The 18,592-nt window shown below is 56.3% G+C and overlaps 2 protein-coding genes across 2 annotated transcripts; one reads left to right on the forward strand and one right to left on the reverse strand.

The window, feature by feature from the left end:
- Positions 1 to 336: 336 nt before the first annotated feature.
- Positions 337 to 12,749, forward strand: TGME49_269460 (Ser/Thr phosphatase family protein; the record flags this gene model as incomplete). Its single annotated transcript, XM_002365596.1, has 13 exons — positions 337 to 933; positions 1,318 to 3,786; positions 4,966 to 5,442; positions 5,963 to 6,241; positions 6,680 to 6,812; positions 7,162 to 7,229; positions 7,691 to 7,784; positions 8,086 to 8,268; positions 8,800 to 8,932; positions 9,320 to 9,563; positions 10,013 to 10,199; positions 10,438 to 11,329; positions 11,733 to 12,749. The coding sequence occupies 13 exons, from the start codon at positions 337 to 339 to the stop codon at positions 12,175 to 12,177; spliced, it is 6,201 nt and encodes a 2,066-aa protein (XP_002365637.1). The 3' UTR covers positions 12,178 to 12,749.
- A 1,157-nt stretch (positions 12,750 to 13,906) lies between these two features.
- Positions 13,907 to 14,959, reverse strand: TGME49_269450 (hypothetical protein; the record flags this gene model as incomplete). Its single annotated transcript, XM_002365595.1, has 1 exon — positions 13,907 to 14,959. One exon carries the CDS (start codon positions 14,957 to 14,959, stop codon positions 13,907 to 13,909), a length of 1,053 nt encoding a protein of 350 aa, XP_002365636.1.
- Positions 14,960 to 18,592: the final 3,633 nt, after the last annotated feature.

Raw genomic sequence — 18,592 nt, forward strand, 5'->3', positions numbered from 1 at the left:
CTCTGCCTTGTTGAAAAAGCCGCACCTTGACGCGAGGTGTACATACACCCGAGAAGTTTCTCGCCACCCTTTTTTCTCCCGCTTCGCTTTGCCGCAGCGCGCTGACGACTCTCGTGTCTTCCTTCTCTCTCGCGGACACCCTGGCGCGCCTTTCCAACCACCTTTCTCCTTCCTCTCTTCTCCCTTCTCGACGAAGACTCCGACCTCCGCTCGAGCTTTCCTGCCTCTGCCGCCGCTCGAGACTGCCGAGCCGCGCGACGTACGCAGACCGTCGGAGGGCTCGTGCTGGCGTCTCGCGCGAGTTTCGCTCTTCCGCTGCTTCAGAAGAAACGAAAAATGGAGCGGCCAGGGAGAGAGCGAGGCGCCCGTCTCGCTGCGAAGACGCTGCACCCTCCAGGTTCTTCTCCCCTGTCGAAGACCGACTCTTCCTCCAACCTGGACTTGTTTCCTGTCCTCACCTCTTCTCTCTCCGACGCGTCGCTGCCGGACAAACGGTCTCTGCTCTTCCTCCATGCCCGCCCCATGGACGGCGCCGGCGCTTCTTCGCCCTGCTTCTCGCGGCGACACTCCGTCGAGGGCGCCTCGCCAGCGTTCCAGGACTTGCAGAGCGCATGCAGACAAGACAACATCTCTGCGCTCCACGCCACCGCTGCGCACGGAGCAAAGCCGTCTGAGTCTCTCGCGGCGTCCGTTCAGAACCCCCCTGCAGGACGCTCTCCTTCGCACTCGCCCGGTGCTGGAGACAGAGAGGAAGAAAGGCCTCTCGCACCTCGTGGCGAGACGCTGTCGCGGGAGCAGGAGGAGCTGCTGCAGACGCACCAGCGGCTCAGAGAGGACGCTCTCCGCCGCCAGACGCAGCCGCGCGTCCAGGCTCTCGGTCAGGGCGACGCCCGCCAGGAATCCGAGCCCAAGTTCCTCTACGTCCCCAGTACAGTCGGCTTCTCGCATGTCGACTCCAGCCAGACTTTCACGTCACAGGGAGGATTACCGGCTCCCTCAGTTGTCTTTTCTGCGGCGCCCTCGCTCTCTACCCCCACCCCTCTCTACACGAGGGCAGTGCCCGCATCCGAATCCCGCTCTCAGCAGCAGCTCTGGTCGGAGACACAGGGCTATCTGCCCCGGTCTGTCGCCTCACCGGGCCTCCCCCTGGGGGTTTCCCATGCTCCACCTGCTTCTCCCCTCCCACCGGCTGCTTCTCCCCTCCCACCGGCTGCTTCTCTCCGCCCACTGTGCCCGCAAAAGTGTACTCGGTTGCTACCCACGCGTTGCTCTCCCTCGTCCTACTCGCCCTGCTCTTTCTCGCCGTCGCTGGGGCAGGCGAATCGCCTGGGGGTGCCTGTCTCCCGTGTGTCGGCCGCGGCGAACGGCGGTCCGTACACGCGCGGAGGCGAGGGGGCAGTGAGAGAACGAGGCGCGCGTCTCCATCCGACTGCCGGCTCGGCGGCGCCTCCTGTGTTCTCCGGGCGCCGTGAAGGCCGCAGCAGGGGCAGGAAGAAGCGCCTGTGGGGTGGCCGGTGGGGCGAGGAGCTTCAGGCCTTCTACGAGAGCAGAGAAAGCGACAGCGACCGCGAAGAGACCGAGGAGACTCTTGGAGAGGAGGCGGGCTCTCGGTCTGACGCGGAGGCGAGGCCGACTCGCGCGAGTCCCTCGATCGTCTCCTCGTTTTTCTCCGCCTTCTCGGAGAGACCTGCAACTGCGACATCGCCAGATGCCCGGATGTACACACACCCGAGGGCCGGCGAGCAGTGGCCGCAGACGGTTTTTGCGGCGGACAGTCCCAACTCGAGATGTCTCCAGCCGACTGTAGCCAGCCCACGGATCCTCAGCGACGGCCAGGTGTATATCCCAGGCTCCGGCAGTTTCAAGGCCTCGCCATTCGCGGGGCCTTCACCCGTTCCCGGCGCCCAAGCTGTCTCTGCCGCCTCGCCACTCGCCCTGTCGCCCTCGCGCCAGTACCTCCCGGCCAGGGACTCGCGGCGGGCCTCTGGCCCCGAGCGCGGGCGTTCGCCGGGAGTCTCGGGCGCGGGGCGCTTCGCCGCGACCGCGGGGCAGCCGAGGCGGCGGAGGCAGAAGAAAAAGGACAAAGCGAAGGGCGTCAAGCGGAGCTTCTCGGAGAGCGCGGGTGCGGCCGCCGCCAACGCTGGAGCAGCGGTCGTCGGCGCGATTGGAGGATTTATGGAAGGCGTGGTGGACCGCATCATCGAGAGTCACTCAGAGGCGTCTCGATCTTCCAGTCCACGGATGCGGGGCGCCTCGGCGTTCAGCTCTCGCGCGCCGTCGGAGAGGGGAGGCGCGTGTTCGAGTGGCGACGAATCTGAGTTCTCTCGGTCTCTCTCCGGTGGCCGCGAACTCGACCCGCACCTCGCGAGCCGTCTGCAAAATCCTGGCGCCGCGACCGCCGCAGCAGCTCTCTCTGGAGAGCTCTCTCTCCTTTGGCCGAGCGCTGCAGGCGTTCCGGAGGGCGTTTCGCGCGTAGGTCCGTCGCTCGCGTTTGCGCCGTCTCCGTTCCCCCAGTCCACGGTGTCTCCCGTCTCCCCTTCGTCTCTGGCAGTCGGCGCCGAGCTCGCTTCCCGAGGGCGGCCCATCCCGTTTGGGCCTCCCGCTGCAGGCGTCCCGCTGAGCGTGGAGGAGAAAGGTCGCGCTTTGGGGAACATCACGGCCTCAGTCGTTCTCGAGCAACTCTCCTTCACAGCGCGCTCTCTCATGCATGTCGTCTCGGTCGCTCCCGGACTCGCGGCCTCCGTCGCCGGCGCCGCCGCGGATGTGGTGAATGCAGTCAAGCGAGGCATCGAGGGCGGGGAAGCAGGGACGGAGGAGGCGCGGGGCCTGAAGGACGAACTCGCGCGGAGGCGAGAGGAGACGCGCGAAGAGAGAGACGCGGCGCAACCCGGCGACGGCGCCAGGTTTCTAGCGAGAGAGAGCGCCGCGCGGGGAACAGAGGGCGGAGCGTCGCGAGAGAGACTCGGGAAGAAGGCGTCGGGAGAGAGAAGAGCGGATCTTTCGCCGAAAGCAGAGAGCTCGGGAGATCAGAGAGGCCGCACAGCTTCTCCTGGGGAGACTTCCTTGCCCACGAAACAGCGAAAGACTGGTTCTCCGCCGGCTTCCGAGCTGCGGAGGGCTCCGGACGCCTCGACTCCGCCCGGTCAGAGTGCAGCAGACGAGACTCCCAGATCGCCGAACACCGCGTCACGCAAAGTGACCCCAGACGACGGAGCCACTGCGAACACTGTCGCACCTCGAGAGACTGGCAAGGCGCTTTCGTCTGCAGCATCTTCGCCGCTGTCGCCTCTCGCGGATAAGGACGCAGAGCTCGCGGCTGCTTTCAGAGACTGGTTGTCATTTGGGTCTTTATGGGACCGTGTGGTTCTCGAAGAGTGCTGCGTGGAGGAAGCGCAGCGTTTGAAGAAGGTTTTCGACAGCTTCGCAGACGGCCCGAGGCTCTCGCGTTCCGGTTTCGCGAGGCTCCTCGCGGCGTACCCTTGTCTGCCAGAGGCACACCACGATTTCTTCTTTCGCACTTTGGCGCGGCCGGCAGAGGACGGAATTCTCTTGAAGGACTTCCGCGCCGGGTTCTACGTCGCTCAGCCTCAGTTGGTTGAGGATCTTCAGAGAGCCAGTGGGAGACTCCGAATCCAGTTTATCTTCAAGGCCTACGACCTCGACGCCGACGGCTGGCTGGACGCGAGCGAACTGGAGGGCCTCCTGGGCCACTTGCATAGCGCCGGTCTGCATGCGGAAGACAAGAAAATCAAGCACGACCCGCAGAAGCTCGAACAACTCGTCAAGGTAAGGTCGGAGGGAAGAGCCGAGGTGCAGCTGCGAAGAAACACGAGAGATTCACGATTCCGCCGCTTTGGAAACCCACAGACGTTCCCTCGCAATTCGTGGGCGTATACATATAAATACATGTAGATGCATACATATTACATATATATATCTATATATGTATATAGATATATATATATATATATCGATACTCATGTAAGCTTAGAAGTCCGTGTTCATGTGTGTCTGTTTGCAAGGGTGTGTCAATCTAGAAGCCGTGGGGGGCATGGCAGGATGGAGCTTTTTGCTTCATCTGTACACTTGAAGCAGCGTCGATCCCTGCCTGTTTGCATATACATCGAGACGCTTGCAGCGACGTCTGTGATTGTGGAGAATCACCGAGTGCCTTTCGGGGTCGAGATTCACGGAGCATTCTGTTCGAAGACCTCGACTCCTGAACGAGAGACATTGAGAGAAGAGAACGAAGGAGGGACTCTGCTGGTGGGCCGTCGGACCGGATCGGCCAGAGAGCATCACACAGTGTCTTCGAGGCTTCGTTGCCTGGCAACTGGCTGAGAGTCCGGTCGACTTCGCTTGACCTGCGGCAGGAAGCCCGATCGCTCCGAAATGCGTCAGAGGGCTCTATCATCCACTGGGGGCGTATTTACATTTAGACACAATCTTGTGCGCGCTCACTCGCAAATCTGGATGTAGACGGCTCCACGTCTGTAGGAATGCGCAGGGCCGGCGCGGAAAGAAAAAGCCTTTTGTCTAGCTTCGTTTCTAGTTCAACAACGCCTGGAGGTAGTCACCCTCTCGCACTACCGTTCGTGAATTTGTCGGCCTCAGTCTTCTACAGATTGAGGAGTCTCACGAGTCTTTTCTCAAAGTCTGGGGGAAGGCAGCTCGCAGGATCGGGGGCCCTGAAGTTTGGATGTTCTAAGCAGCCGTGACAACTCGCGCGAGGCGTCTCGAGTCAAGGGGCGAGCAAACCGTGCCTTCCTGATACGACGCGAATGGAAATGCAAGATTTCACAGCTCTCCGAAAGGCGAGTTCCATCGAACGAAGCATTCCTCTATTCCGTTCTTCTCAGAGACTGCATTCGAGTTTTCTGCTCGCCTCTCGGATCTGTCACCACATCCCAGCACGATCCTTCGACAGTTTATCTGGCCTGTGCGTCCGTTCCTTCGTTGCTTCAGAAAGAAACCGAGGTGCTTCTGCAGCGGTTCCCGCGCTTTGGATACTCGGCCTTCCTCCAGTGTGTGACTGGCGGAGTTTTCAACGCAACTCATCGTCTTCTGCGGTGTCACGTTTCCCTTCCCGATCTGGTCAAAAAGGAAGAACGGCGACGCAGACGAGCGTTCAAGGCGCGCCCCAGCGAGCAGGCTCGAGGCTTCCTCGAGCCGCCTTCGCCACTGGAGGCGCGAGATCCCACGACCGCGGTCGTATCCGGAGCCGCCTCGGCCTTCGCGACCGCCGCGGCCCTCGCCCAGGACGACCCTAGTGCCCCGGCGCAGTGGCTGCCTGTCTTGCCCTCCCAGGCTGCCCTTGTCCCTGGAGCCCCAGCTGTCTCCCTGGGTGGAGCCCAACTAGCGAAGACCGAGTGGCTCGGCGCGTACACAGGAGAGGCGCCCTCGGAGAAGCTTCTGCGGCCAGTAACGACGCCGGAGAAGCAGGTGAGGAAGAAACGCTGGCGGGAAGAGAGAACGGGTCGAAATGGAAGAACCCGCACAGTGGAGTTCCCAAGAGGCTCGCCTGTTTCTTTTCTCGGTGTTTAGACCGGAGGTTGACAGACTGCTTCCTTTTGTCTCTTCCGTTTGTCAGACTTCAAGAAGATGACGCGCAAGGCATTTCGTTCGCCTTGACTCTAAAACGCATTTCCTGGGCCAGAGGCTAAATTCGTAGTTTTTGATTATTTTTGTCCTCGCCCCGCGTAGTTGAAACAGATGCTGGGTGTTTCATTACTTTTTGGCTGAACTTCTTCTATCAGCACATTAAAGGCTGTCGAGACACCTGAGGAAAACTCTCGCCGTCGGATCGAAGGCGTCCAGTTGCGCTTGCCCAGAGCTGACACACAGAGAAGTCAAACGGTGCCAGTGAAGTCTGGGCCGCTCTAGTGAAGTTCGGCTGCCACCCCACAGGTCAGGTTCGGTGCAGCTTTCTTCTCTCTTTTCGCGTTCTTTCTGTCTCTGTTAGGTGGCGAAGAGGGCCTCGTATCCCCAGGTGTCTCCTCAGCAGAGACACGTGGCGGAGAAGATTGTGGAGCATGTGAAAAACTGTCTCCCTTTCACCTCGCGCTCCGACCTCGACGCGCGCCTCTCGGCGCTTCTCTCGGTGGACAGGCCTTGCGCTCCCGCGAGTGCGTGCTCGGGGCCTGCGCCTTCTTTCCTCAAAATGCCCATCGCTGAAGAAGACATCGTCGCCCTCTGCGAGGCCATGTGCAGCCTCGTCGCTGCCGAGGAGACAGTGGTTGAGGTGCGCCAAGGAGACACCTCAGCCGCGAGAAGACGGGGAAAAGATCAAGAGAGACAGAGGCAGACAAACAAAGGGCAGGCGAGCAAGCTGAGTGAAACAGAGAAGCAGTGGTAAAAAAGACAAGGAGAAAAAGAAAGAGCGAGAGACAGGACCGGAAGCGGGAGAGACAGAGGATACAGAAACAGGGAGGGGGGGGAGGGGAGAGAAGAGCAAGGGCCGTGTGAACGGACGTAACGCTCCTTGGATTTTCAGCGTCGTTCTTTCGGCAGATTTTGTTCGCGTGGATTCTTTTTTCCCCTGCATTTTCTTTTTTATGAGCGTTTCTCTTTGCCTACACCTTTTTCCCCGCAATTTCCTTTTCCTTATGCATTTTTTTCTCTGCAAGTTCCCTTCTTCCCCTGAAATTGTCTAGATTTTCTTGTATTGACTTTTTGGCAGTTGGACATCCCACTGAAGATCTTCGGAGACCTGCACGGCCACCTCGCCGACCTCATCGAATTCTTCGGCTCCTTTGGATGGCCAGGCGAGCTGGACAAGCTCACACAACAAGTCGAGGACTTCCTTTTCCTAGGTGAGTTTACTTCTCCATTCATTCATGCACTCTGAAGACGCTCACCTATACGAACGCACGTCATCTGTGCAGCGTGTGTAGTTCGAATTATACAGATATATATATATATATATATACATATATATTTCCGTGCGTATTTGTATGTAGGTATGAGTGTGGTCACAGTGACAGAATTACGTTTCCTCACGTTGTCGGAATATATCGTCCGCATCTTTTTATATCTATTTATTTATGCGTGTAATTGTGTGGTATCCCCCTTCGGGGGTTTTCGTGTTTCGCGGGGACGGTGGAGATTTGTTTTCCGTCGCTTTAATAAGAATCTGAAAAGCTCTGTTTCCTGTCGCGCCAGGAGACTACGTCGACCGCGGTCCATGCAGTCTGGAGGTTCTTCTTCTCCTTTTTTCCCTTAAAGTTTTGGTGAGAACAGACAACCACTCGGGGAGCTCTGTCTCTGTTTCGCATGGCGTTCTCCCGCGAGTCACGGGAAATGCTGCTTCCTAGCTCAGCACCAGTCAATGCGTTCGCATCTCACTTCGCACTGCATTCGCAACGCACATAGATTCCAGAATTCTACTCTTGTGGGCATATCTGTATGTGCAAGCAAACATGTGGATGTAGGCGTGACTCTGCGTGTACAAATACTTGTGTATATATGTGTATGTATCTGCATGTATTTGTACGTATATGCATGTGTCTGCATGCGAGGACATCCACGTTTCTACGGAAAGGCATGTGTGCAAGTCAGTGGCGCGATGCCGAAAGAGGCGCGCGCCGTGGTGAAAGGAAGCCTTTCTGTGTGACACAGGCTCGTCAAGTGGAGAAGGCGACTTGCGCTGCCCATCGCCTCTGCCTTGGTATCCTAAAACTCCTTTCTTCAGAGTCCCCACCGCGTCTTCCTTCTGCGCGGGAACCACGAAGATCGACAGATGAACCGAACTTACGGCTTTCTTGAGGAGCTTGAGCGGAAACTCGGTGAGCTTGGTGCCCGGCTTCAGGGCTGGTGAGGCAGTGCATTCTCTCCGTTCGATCCCCCCAGAGACTTCCCTGCACACTCTGTGCATTTCAGTCCGAACATCCTCTCGAACTGTCCCTCCCAAAACATGCTGCTGCTTAGACTCCGCAGCCAAAAGGAGAGGAAGTCCGGATTCGTGGCCATCTCTCTTGCTTTTTCAAGTCTCCGCGTTCTGCGCAGGAGAACCCTCTGCCGAGACGGAGGTCGCCCTTCGGCTTTTATTCGGGCAACATGTTTCTGCGCTTGTGCATTTCTCGCCAGGAGGCGCGGCAAGCGCGTGCGTGTGGGAGAAGGCGAACGCGGTTTTCGATCTTCTCCCTCTCGCGGCGCTCGTCCCCGCGGCCGCCGTCGTTTGTCTTCACGGCTGCCTCGGAGACTCGATTGAAAAAGTTGAAGATCTCCGAGCCATCCGAAGGCCGCTGGATGTCTGTGCCATTCAAATGGGTGAGTGTCTGTCCAGAAGAACACGAGCTCTCTCTTGTCTTTGCGGGACCTTGTGCCGGCGGCGAAAGCGGCTCCTTTCGTACTTGGTCTGTCGCCTCTGCGGCTCTCTTGTCCGAAGGTTTTTCTTCCTGCTTCAGCAGGTGAATGAGACAGGGTCCAGCCAGCGGGTCGTCACCTGCTCGTTGCGTCTTGAACTGTGTTTCATTCCGTGACTTTTACGTCCGACCTGTATTTCTCCAGCTGCATCTCTCTCCCTCGTCATTTCTTCTGTTCCCGTCCTTTGCTCCGTCTTCTCTTTCTCTCATTTTGTGTCGTACCTTTCTTTTTCTCTTGCTGGCTTTCCGCTCCTGCATGCGCGACCCTATGCGCGGCGACTCACCTCTGCTTCTCGGGACCCTGACGGTCCACTGGGCGCGTACTCTCCCATTTCGCCCCAGCCTTCTTCGGCTTCCTGCGCCTTCGCTCTTTTTCCACGCCGTTCTTCTGCGAGACTGCCCTGCTTGCTCTTGTGCAAATTCCCCTCGTTTTCAGAAGGTCCGGAAACAGACCCCCTCGCGCCTGAACGCAAAGTCCTCGCCTGTCTGTGGAGCGACCCAGAGCGACCGCCCGAGAGAGCAGAAGACGTAGATGGACCCTCGTCGCCACGCGGCTCACACGTCGTCAGGTACGCGAGAAAACCAAGTGCAGTCTCGCTCTCGAGAACATCTAAAAAACAGACACGCAATTATTCAGCTACATATGTATGCATATCTATCTATCTATTTATCTATCTATCTATCTATCTATATATATATATATATATGTATGTGTATGTTTCCAAGTGTAGGCAAGTGTACTCCTGCATACGTCTGCCTGCAGAATAGGTTTATGCATATTTATCCCCATGGATGTTCTACGTATATCCATGTCTCCACTGTGTGTGTATAGATGCGTAGACGTCTAGATGTGTAGATCTATCTCTCGAATCAGAAGCACCTGTATATACATATATACATATACATATATATATATATATATATATATATATATATATATGCTTTTCGTTTTTCAGGAGCTCGCAGGCCTTCATCGAGGCGTTTCTGGAGAGAAATCAGCTGGCCCTTCTCGTCCGCGCTCACGAGTGCGTCGCGCCCGGGTACTGCTACGATCTGGGCGGCCGCTGCCTCACGCTGTTCTCTGCTTCGAATTACTGTGGCACAGCCAACAACGACGGAGCTGCACTCCACATCTACAGGGAAGAAGACTGCTATCCTGAGCGAGGCCGTCGACGCCAGCACATCACCCGCCATATTTTGGTAGGCGAACGCAGTCGTGAGTGACACAAAGTCTCAGTCGAGAGACGGACGACGCTGGAGTCCATGCTTGTTGTGGGCGTTTGTTTAGGGTCGCCATCGACTTCTCTGTGTTCGTGTATAAGTGCATGTGCCATGAAGAGGCGGCCGTGAGGAGCACCAGCGCGTCCCCCGCCCCATTGTTGAGACAACTGAAGGTCTCCTGGATGCGACGTATTGAGCCGAGAGGGAAACAGCATAGATAAACGAGCCAAGCAGACACTTGAAGTCGCAGTCCACGTATGCATATACTAAATGCAGATGTATGCCTAGACATGCATCTGTGAGTCTGCTTCTCGGGAACGATTTCGTGGACCGTTCTAAGGTCCACTTGCGGTGCTTTTTGCGTAAATCCGCCTCGTCGTCTGACGGCGAAGACACTCGAGGATCTTGCCGACGCTTTTTTTTCGCAGTTGGTCGAATCCCCAGAGCGGTGGATCGCGGGCGTCTCCGGCCTTCCGCCTCAGGCTCGATGCTCGCCCCAGGGTCTCCCCACACCGTTGGGGTCTCCTTCTGGGCTTCAGGCGGCCCTGCCTGTCCCCCTGAAGGCCGGGGAGGTGGCTGGCAGCTTCGCGGACCTCGCCAGACTTGCCTGCGAAGGTGAGAAACGATTCTCGAGTCACTCGCGCGGCGTTTCGCAGTCTTCGATCGCCTCGGTTCTTTGTCCCTTCGTCGCAGTGCGTAGGTGTCTCCGTCTCAGCGTGCAAGGAGGAGCTGTCGGGGAGCAGGAGAGAAGAACTTAGGACGAAGAGCGTTCAGTTTTCGTTGTGAACCTCGAGGACAGATGTTCGTGTTCCTCCTCGTATTCGAAGCACTCTCTGCTTTCCTGTTTGCGCAGCGGCGCGTTCGCCTCTCGGTGCTTCCTCGTTTCCGTCCTCGGCGGAGGCAGCTGCTCTGCTTTCGTCGGCCTTGGCCTCTTCGTCTCCTCTTCTCCAGGGCGTGAGTCCCTCCGGCGCGCCTCTGTATCTTCCGTCGCCGACATACCTCAAACAGGCCCCGACGGGGCCTTTCGGCCCGGAGCCCGTGGGGGCGTTCCTCGCGTCGCCAGGTCCCCACATTGACATTCCCTCCGAGTTCCTTTCTCACTCTCCGCCGTGTTCGCCGCTCGCGTCTTCGGGAGCTCGTGCCGCGGCCGTCCTCTCCAGCGACTCTGTCCCCGCAGGCCTAGGCCGAGCCCCGTCGCCCGCTTCCCAGCCAAACAACGCGTCCTTCGCCTCGACGGCTCCCTCTCTCCACGGAGACTCTGGGGCCTGGGGGGGGTCTCCGTTGTCTCCGGCCACCCTGGGAGAAGGGTCTTCTCGAGAGAACGCTCGCACCAGCATGGAGGCGCCAGTCCCCACACCTCGCGTCTTCGATCCGCGCCCCCTGATCCCTATTCCTACTCTCTCTGAGGCCTTCTCGGAGGCAGGGCTGGACTCTGGCGGAGACAGGCGTCTGCCAACTCCGCGGCTGGGCGCGGACCCAGGACGCCCAGGCCAGCTCGTGGCGCGCCGCGAGTCGGAGGCGAGGCCAGCTGAGAGTCGCGAACAAGGGGGAGCGCTGTCTCAGCGGAAGAGAGACGCGAGAAGTCCGCCCAGCCTCCAGGAGTTACCGCCGCCGAGCCGCGAGGAGTGCTCGCCTCGGTCTCCTCACTGGCGGGCCGTCCACGGAGTCCTTGCTCCAACCAGCACACCAGCGGACAGTCGTCTCCCCGAGGAAGGTCACCACGGCTCTGACGAGAGCTCGACCGGGTGAGAGGGAGAAGAACAGGAAAAGCAACGCAGTGAGAAACAGGTTGGAAAGATGTTCACGTGTGTCTGTTCAGAAGGGGGGAAGCCTCGTTGGAAAGAAACTAACGCCGCCTGCGGAATCCAGTGGTCTCTTTGCAGCGAGTCACCACGCGTGTCAGGACTCTTGATAACCGTTTCTGGGGAGGATGGACAGTGCGCCAGTCCAAGGCTTCAGATGTTCTTTTTCTTGGATCATCAATTTCTGGGGACTGTCACAGAAGGGCTTGACTCGCAGAGTCTAGCTCGAGCACCTGTGTGTCTCCTCGTTTCTTTTCTGCCGGTGAAACACAGAGAACAGAGCTGCTGGTGTTCTCGCGTCCCTCTTCGTCCTGACCGTTAGCTCCCGTTGTCTTGTCTTTTTCAGACCCGGTAGCCCGCGGCGACTGCGGCGGCTGACGAGGTGCTTCGGCGTAGCGGACGGAGATCTCCCAGCTGCCGCATTGCCGGCAGAATTGTCTCCGCAGTCTCGCCCCCCCGCCTTCTGTCCGCCCTGTTCGACCCTCGGCGAGGACGGGATGCGCTGTCTCCGTTCGCGGAGCGAAGAGACCCGCGTGCTCGACCAACTGTCCCCGAAAGGAGACGGATCGCTCCGGCGCGAGGCGGAGACAGCGATGGCCTCTTCGACCTCGCGTGGGCGCTCTGGGCCAGCAGGCCGAAGAGGGCCGGAGATCGGCGGGCGCCGGTCTCTCCCGGCGCAAGGTTCGACCTGGGGAGACGAAGACGACCCGGTGGCTGCTGCATTTGCGGCTGCGTCGAGAGAAGAAGGGTGGCGGAAGAACGCGAGAAGAAGGAAGTCCTTCGCAGGTTAGGCGATGTCGCGTGGAGAAGAAGAGACGAGGAGTGGGCGGGGTGAGCAGGAAGACGACAGAGAGGATGGAAAGAGACAACGAAGACGAGGAGAAAGAGAGCATCAGAGGACTACCGAAAAGACAGCAGCAGCCGCGCGTGAAGAAAGGCTGGAGTGGGAGAGAGAAGTCGTGCGCAAGCGGACGTCGCAGAGCATGGAGGACTCGACTGTCGAACTCGAAGAGATCTAGAGAGTCGGGACAACAGAGGGGGGAGGGGCGTTAAAGCTTGTCAACGCAGAACCTTTTCAAGATGCGTCTTCGGCATCCACACAGCCCGCGCTCGTTCGGATTTAGGGCGTTTCTCGAAGAGCCGTTTTGTTTGTGTCGTGGCATTTCACACATAAGCTTGTCTCTTTTTCAAGAAAGCACCACTGAGTCTGCTCCTCTCCCTGTGTTGTTCCTCTGCATGCTTTATCGTGTTCTCTCTTGGCTTCGTGTCACATTTTTGGATCCGGGAGGTGTGTGGAGTCGCTTGACGCATCCTCCCGCTTCGTAGATTGCAGGACTGACACTAAGAAACGCATGTCGCCGTCACTCCTGGAGGAGAACGATTCTCCTGCCGCTTCCTTCGGTTGGAGAAAACACGAGGTTTGGCTCTGCGTGTGAGCCGCGAGGCTGTCGTCTCGCTTTCTCGCTCTTCTCTCGCCCGTTAAGCCTGCCTCTGATGTCTGTCTACCTCACCATCCAACTTTCGCTCTCTCGCGCGGGGTCCTCTACCTTCTGCTTCGTGTAGCTCCCCCCTCCTGCCGTTTCCTTCTCTCGCTGCGCGCCTCCCTCGCGACTCGAGCAGCGAAGACTCGGAGTCGAGACTCTATTCACCAGACTTTTTCTGTTTACGTCACTCTGCGTTCTACGCCGCAATCGACCGCCGCGGACCTGTCTTGGTCGTTTCTAGCGTCCCCGTGTGGGGTGGAGACAAAAGGCGAGACAAAGAGCACAGAGCACAGCACGGAAGTGCAGAATAACGCAAGTGTTCGTCAACGAAATTTCCGCTGCCGAAGCGTTCGTTCAGTTGACAAAAAAAACATACGTCAACGAAAAGACCGCTGCCTGAGAAATGGCAATTTCACAGCTCTTCGTCTTTCCCCCAAGTCCTCGCTCGGGCAGATGGTGTTCCCGCCTACCAAACATAAATATAAATATATATAGCTATAGAAATGTAGATGTAGAATTATATGAATGCATTATAATATATATATATATATATGGATACAGATATATATAGTTGTAGAAATGTAGATGCATATTTATATACATATATTATAACTAATACATATATTATATATATTTATATGTATAGGCGACTGAAGCCGCACTGGTTTCCGGGACTTCGCACTCTGTGCAATGAACGCACTGGCGAAAATATCTCACATTGTCGCAAAGCATCGCAGTGTGTTGGAAACGCGTTTCTGCACCTTTCCATGAGACAGCATCTCGATTATCGCTCTCTCTCTACTTTTTGCTCCCGCCAAGAATCGTTTCTTGCTCTCATCTTCACCCTTTCGTTGCCTTCCCACTCCTTCTTCCGTCTTTTCCTCGACTATAGTCTTCGCCTTCCTTGCCGTCGACGCGCTGGCTCCTGCCGAAAGTCCTTTCGACGTTTGCTCTTTGTTCTTGCATTGTTCGCATTCTCCGTTGAATTGGTCTCGATCTCTTCTTCTCTCCGCACCTGCACAAGCTTCCTTTCCTCTCAGAGTTCTTCTCCTCGATCGTCTCTTCGATCCTCTTTCCTTCCCTCTCTCTCGTCTGTCCCTGCTTTCTGTACCTCGAAGGAAGCCTGTGCGTTCTTTTCTTCCTTGTTCCTCCCCTTGTTCTCCTGGTCCTCTGCTTTTCTCTCGCTTCCCTGTTGCTTCTCCGTTTCACCGCGGTTCTCCTCTCTCTCTTCCTTCTCTGTATTGGCCGCCGCGTCTGCATCTCCACCTTCCTCGAACTCGTCTTCAAGTTCTTCTTCTCCCTCCGCGCCGACGCTCTCCATGGGGTACGCGCTGAATCGTCTCTCGTGGGGGAGAGCGTCGCCCTCTGCTTCCGTCGCGGCCAGGCTGCTGGCCTCGCCTGAGTCGGCCTCACCTGCACCATGTCTCCTCTCAGGTCCTCGCTGGCCGCCGGCGCGCCCATCGTCGTCGCCTGCGGGGCTCTCTGTCTCCTTTCGATTGCGCGAGTTCGCGGGCCTCGCGCTGCGTCGTCCTGCGCGGTCTCCCTCGAGGAGCTTGTTCACTTGTTCGACGAATTCAGGACTCAGCGTATGTTTCTTCAGGTGGTAGAGAGAGCGGAGGAAGTCGAAGACGCCCGCGTGTTTCCGGCCAGTCGTTTTTCGGCTGACGAACTCGAGCGGCTCGACGAGGTCGAGGAAATGTTTCGCCCGCTGAGCTCCCGGGAACTTCCGCAGCGCATCGAACTGGAGATAGCCACCCTCGTAGAAGTATTGCACACGGGAGAACCACTGAGTAAGGTGTCGGCGCGACCGGTCGACGTTGCGGCCCTCCTCGCGGCCCTCCTTCCGGAGAGAGAGGAAGGCGAAAGGGTAGTTCTCGATGCCGTGGCGCTCGATGAAGTCTTCGATCAGCTCCAGAGCCGCCAGCGTCTTGGGCGACGAGTAGTCTGCGTACAAGACGTTCATCGTGTTCGCCTGCTGCAGCTGCTGAGTCAGGTGGACCATGTTCGTGTAGTACCACAAGGACAGCAGAAAAGACAAAGTCGACACCAAGAGAGACAGGCGCGGCGCATCCAAGGAAAACCACGCCATCTTGCGAGGTGCGTTTTCGAGGAGGGACCCGCGCGGGAGGGAGAGCGAGTGCGCAGGAACGCGGAAACGGCGAGGAACGGAGGCGACAGAAGGGAACAGAAGGAAAGAAAAAGAAAGGAAGCGACGGGCGACGAAGGCGACAAAAAAAAGACGAAGAACCAGACGAACGAAAAGACGTTCAGTGGTGAGACGGACGGCGACAGAGGGTCAGCGCGAGAGCAGAGACGCACTGGAGGTGAAACCGAGGCCGGCAGAGCAAAGAGCTTCACGCATAGAGGAAGAGACAGAGGAAACGGACGAAAGCATGAAGAGCTACGTGAGAGAATGTGCGGCCGGCAAGCTCGGCAGAGGAGTCTGATTTTCCTCGGTTGCCTGAGAGTCGTAAGAAAGGCCCGCGAAGAAGGCACAGACACAAAGAAAAAATGAAAGGACCAGTGTAGTCGTCACTCCATGGCGCCTCGCGAGACAGGAAAAGCAGAGAAAGAGAAAAGAAGGCCCTGTCGTCTTGAAAATTTCTCAGGGAAACCCAGAGGTCGGTGAGTCTGCCAGCTCACGGACTGCGACGGTAGGAACACGGGTGTTCGGAGGCCCGAAATTCAATTGCCGCTTGGAGAAATCAAGCAGGAGATTCTCAGGATGCCTTAAAAACATCTTCGAGGGAGAAGGGCGCCTACACAGTTATCTGTTCCTCTCAGGAAAGACCCCGTAGGCTGTGAAACGCTGCCGGCCGCGAAATGACTAGGCTCGGAGAGCGGTGTGCAACTACGAAAACCGCACATCGCCACAAGAAAAGCAGTAAAATTCCTTCATGTCTCCTCCATTTCTTAGCGGGCATCTCCATAAAGCAGAAATGAAAAGGCAAACGCGAGAAAAATGCCTCACCGACGTCGAGTTCGCAGCGGCACGGTCATGGCAGAAGTCCGCAGCGAACGCGCGACATGCAAAGGCCGGCAAATCACAGAACAAACAAGCCGGATCTTCACCGACCTAACAGAACTTGCACCGGTGCAGAATGCGCGCGGAGAATGGGTCCTTCAAAAACTTGGGGTAACGGTAGAACCATGGCTCTGCAACTGCAAGTTATGACGTGGATATTGACGTAAGAGCAGGGCAACCCGAGTCGAGGTAAGCAGCAGCGGACGAGGCATCGGGACAGAAACACACCTGTATTTCTATGTATCTATATCTCTATACACCTTCATCTACACCTTTTCATCAATATTCCTATTTTGGTGTTTGTCTATATCTGTACTTCTCTATCTATGTCAACATCTGTATCTATATCTCTCTCTCTGTCTACATCCGAATCTCTACGTGTAACTGTATCTCTGCATTTGCCGCTATTCTATCTGTATTTCTGTTTCTGTCTATTTGTATCTACTTTTTTCTATCTCTGTTTCCGTCTGTATCGCTATGTCTACGTATCATTGTGTCTCGACCTAAATCTGCCTCTATCAATCTGCCGTGCATTCATGTATGTGCTTCTCTGCGACTCTAACTTCTCTCTGGGTTCGGCAGAGCCAGTCTCTGTTCGAGAAAGCGTGTCTGTGCTTCTATTGTCTTTCGTGGAAGTCATGACTCAGCGTCGTTCCGATCGTTCGGGCGCTCCAGGGACGGAAAGATGAACAACGGCGGGGAAACGGAGATGATTTTAAGTTTGTTGATAATCGGAGCGGCCATCTGAGCGTGTCCGCTAGCGTGAGGAGCGCAGTTTTAATTAGATGTGTACAACTAAGGGGGAATGAGAGATGTGCGGGGCGATGGAGCTCTCAGAGAAGTAAAGACAAGAGTTACCTTTGAGGGTGACAGCGAGAGGGTCGAATGACACTGCAGTGGAGGAAATGTTGGAGCAACGAATTCCGTCGGGGTGGTCGCGACGGCCCAGACACACGAATTCTGTTGAAGGTAGTTTATAGAAATCTTGGAATCCCAGTTTATAATGCGTAACGTGGAAGCGAGCGTCAGGTGCTATCTAAGTGTCGTGCATGCCTTAATTATGCGCGGAAAAGGAAAGTTGGGATCTCGAGAAGACTTTCAAGAAATCAAAGACAGGAATGGGTTCGTCGTATAAAACGAGCCGGACAACTGGCAGCAGCTTATATCTGTAGTTAGCAGACGTAGAATATTTGGGATAGCGATGGTACAAAAAGCAGGAGAGCACAGCCACAATGATGACGCTATGCGTCTACGGGTACACTCCGTTTTTTCGCCGGCGTTTGTTGCCTTGTGCCTGGTTTTCGGAAGGCGTGAACGCACTCGACGGCCAGATTCACAGGAACACCCGAGCACAGGAGGAAACCGACGATGATCTGAACGTGACAGCCCAGCTCAGACCACTCTGGTGGACATCCGGTCTCTCTCTCTGTTCGTCAGTGCTCGCCCTTTGTCCCTCGTGCAGAAAAGCGAAAGAAGATGCCAGACCAACAAGAACCGGGTCCATGTTTTTCGAACAGACTAAAATTGGGAAGCAAACTACCAACGTGAATACCCTGATATTTGTAGAGCTTGTCCCGCTAGCAATGGAAGAAAAGAAGCAACTGGGAAGGTCATGCGCGCCGACGATTTCGTCGTTAGACACACAGAAACACAAAACTGGATATTGCTCATGCGCGCAGGTGTCCACCCTTTCGCGAAGTTCGCCTGTCGGTATCGATCCCTTGTCTCCTGCCAGGTCGACAAGGAATTATAATTCACACGTGCGCTTCAGCTACGCATGTATTCATATTTGCCGTGATGTAAAAGCGTGCAGGATTGGAGGCTAAATCGGATCAACCCCTTCGAATCTGTGAACCACCTTAGGAGGAACACAACTCGTACCGCATCTGTTCCAATGTGTGTCAGATTCTCGAAACAGTTGATGCCTCGTTCCTCCCTCTTGACACTTCAAAATCTAACAATCGACACCCTCTTTTGGCGTAGTGTTTGAGGTTTTTCTAGGCCACCGATCGCCGATCAAGCGGAGCTCAACGATATTCGTGCTGCAAACACGTTCATCCTGCATGTCGTGCTTGTTTTCCTCCGTTGTTCGCTTAAATTTTATCAGCCCACACACAAAAAAGCCATCTGTCACCCTTTCATTTCTTGCCACCCACGAGGCGCCGCGGCAATCAACTCGAAGGGGGGCACTCGACAACGAATCCCCGATTGCTTTCTTGCCTTTCTGGGACATAATTAGAGTTTCTGCGAACATGTGTTTACTACCGAAGCAAAACACACACATGGCGTATCCTTAGTTCCGTCAAGTTCCTTGGTACAGTTGTCTCAACGGGCTCTTGTGGCAACATCTGTATGTTATTACGCGTAAAACAGAACCGATGTGGAAAATGGGGCTGCGCACACGGCGGTACAGGTTTCTGCGTATGTGAAGGTGAGTCGTGTTTTTCGCTGGCAACGGGAAACGCCTGTTACTCGCTTTCGGTGATGTTGCGGAGCTGCGGCGGCCGCCATCGAAGCTGGGCCCCGTTTTAATCTTGTACTCAATGGAAAGCGCCTCTGAACAAAACGCGAGGTCGGTTCTGCGTGTTTAGTTCTGTTTTTAAGGGAGCAAAGGAGCCTGACACACACGATCCGCGCGTGTCGCCTTTTTTAAAAACCTGGAGCTCGAACGGAAAAACCTGGGGCCTCACAACCTCT

Source organism: Toxoplasma gondii, chromosome VIII (assembly GCF_000006565.2).
Source record: "Toxoplasma gondii ME49 chromosome VIII, whole genome shotgun sequence".
Taxonomy (NCBI): domain Eukaryota; phylum Apicomplexa; class Conoidasida; order Eucoccidiorida; family Sarcocystidae; genus Toxoplasma; species Toxoplasma gondii.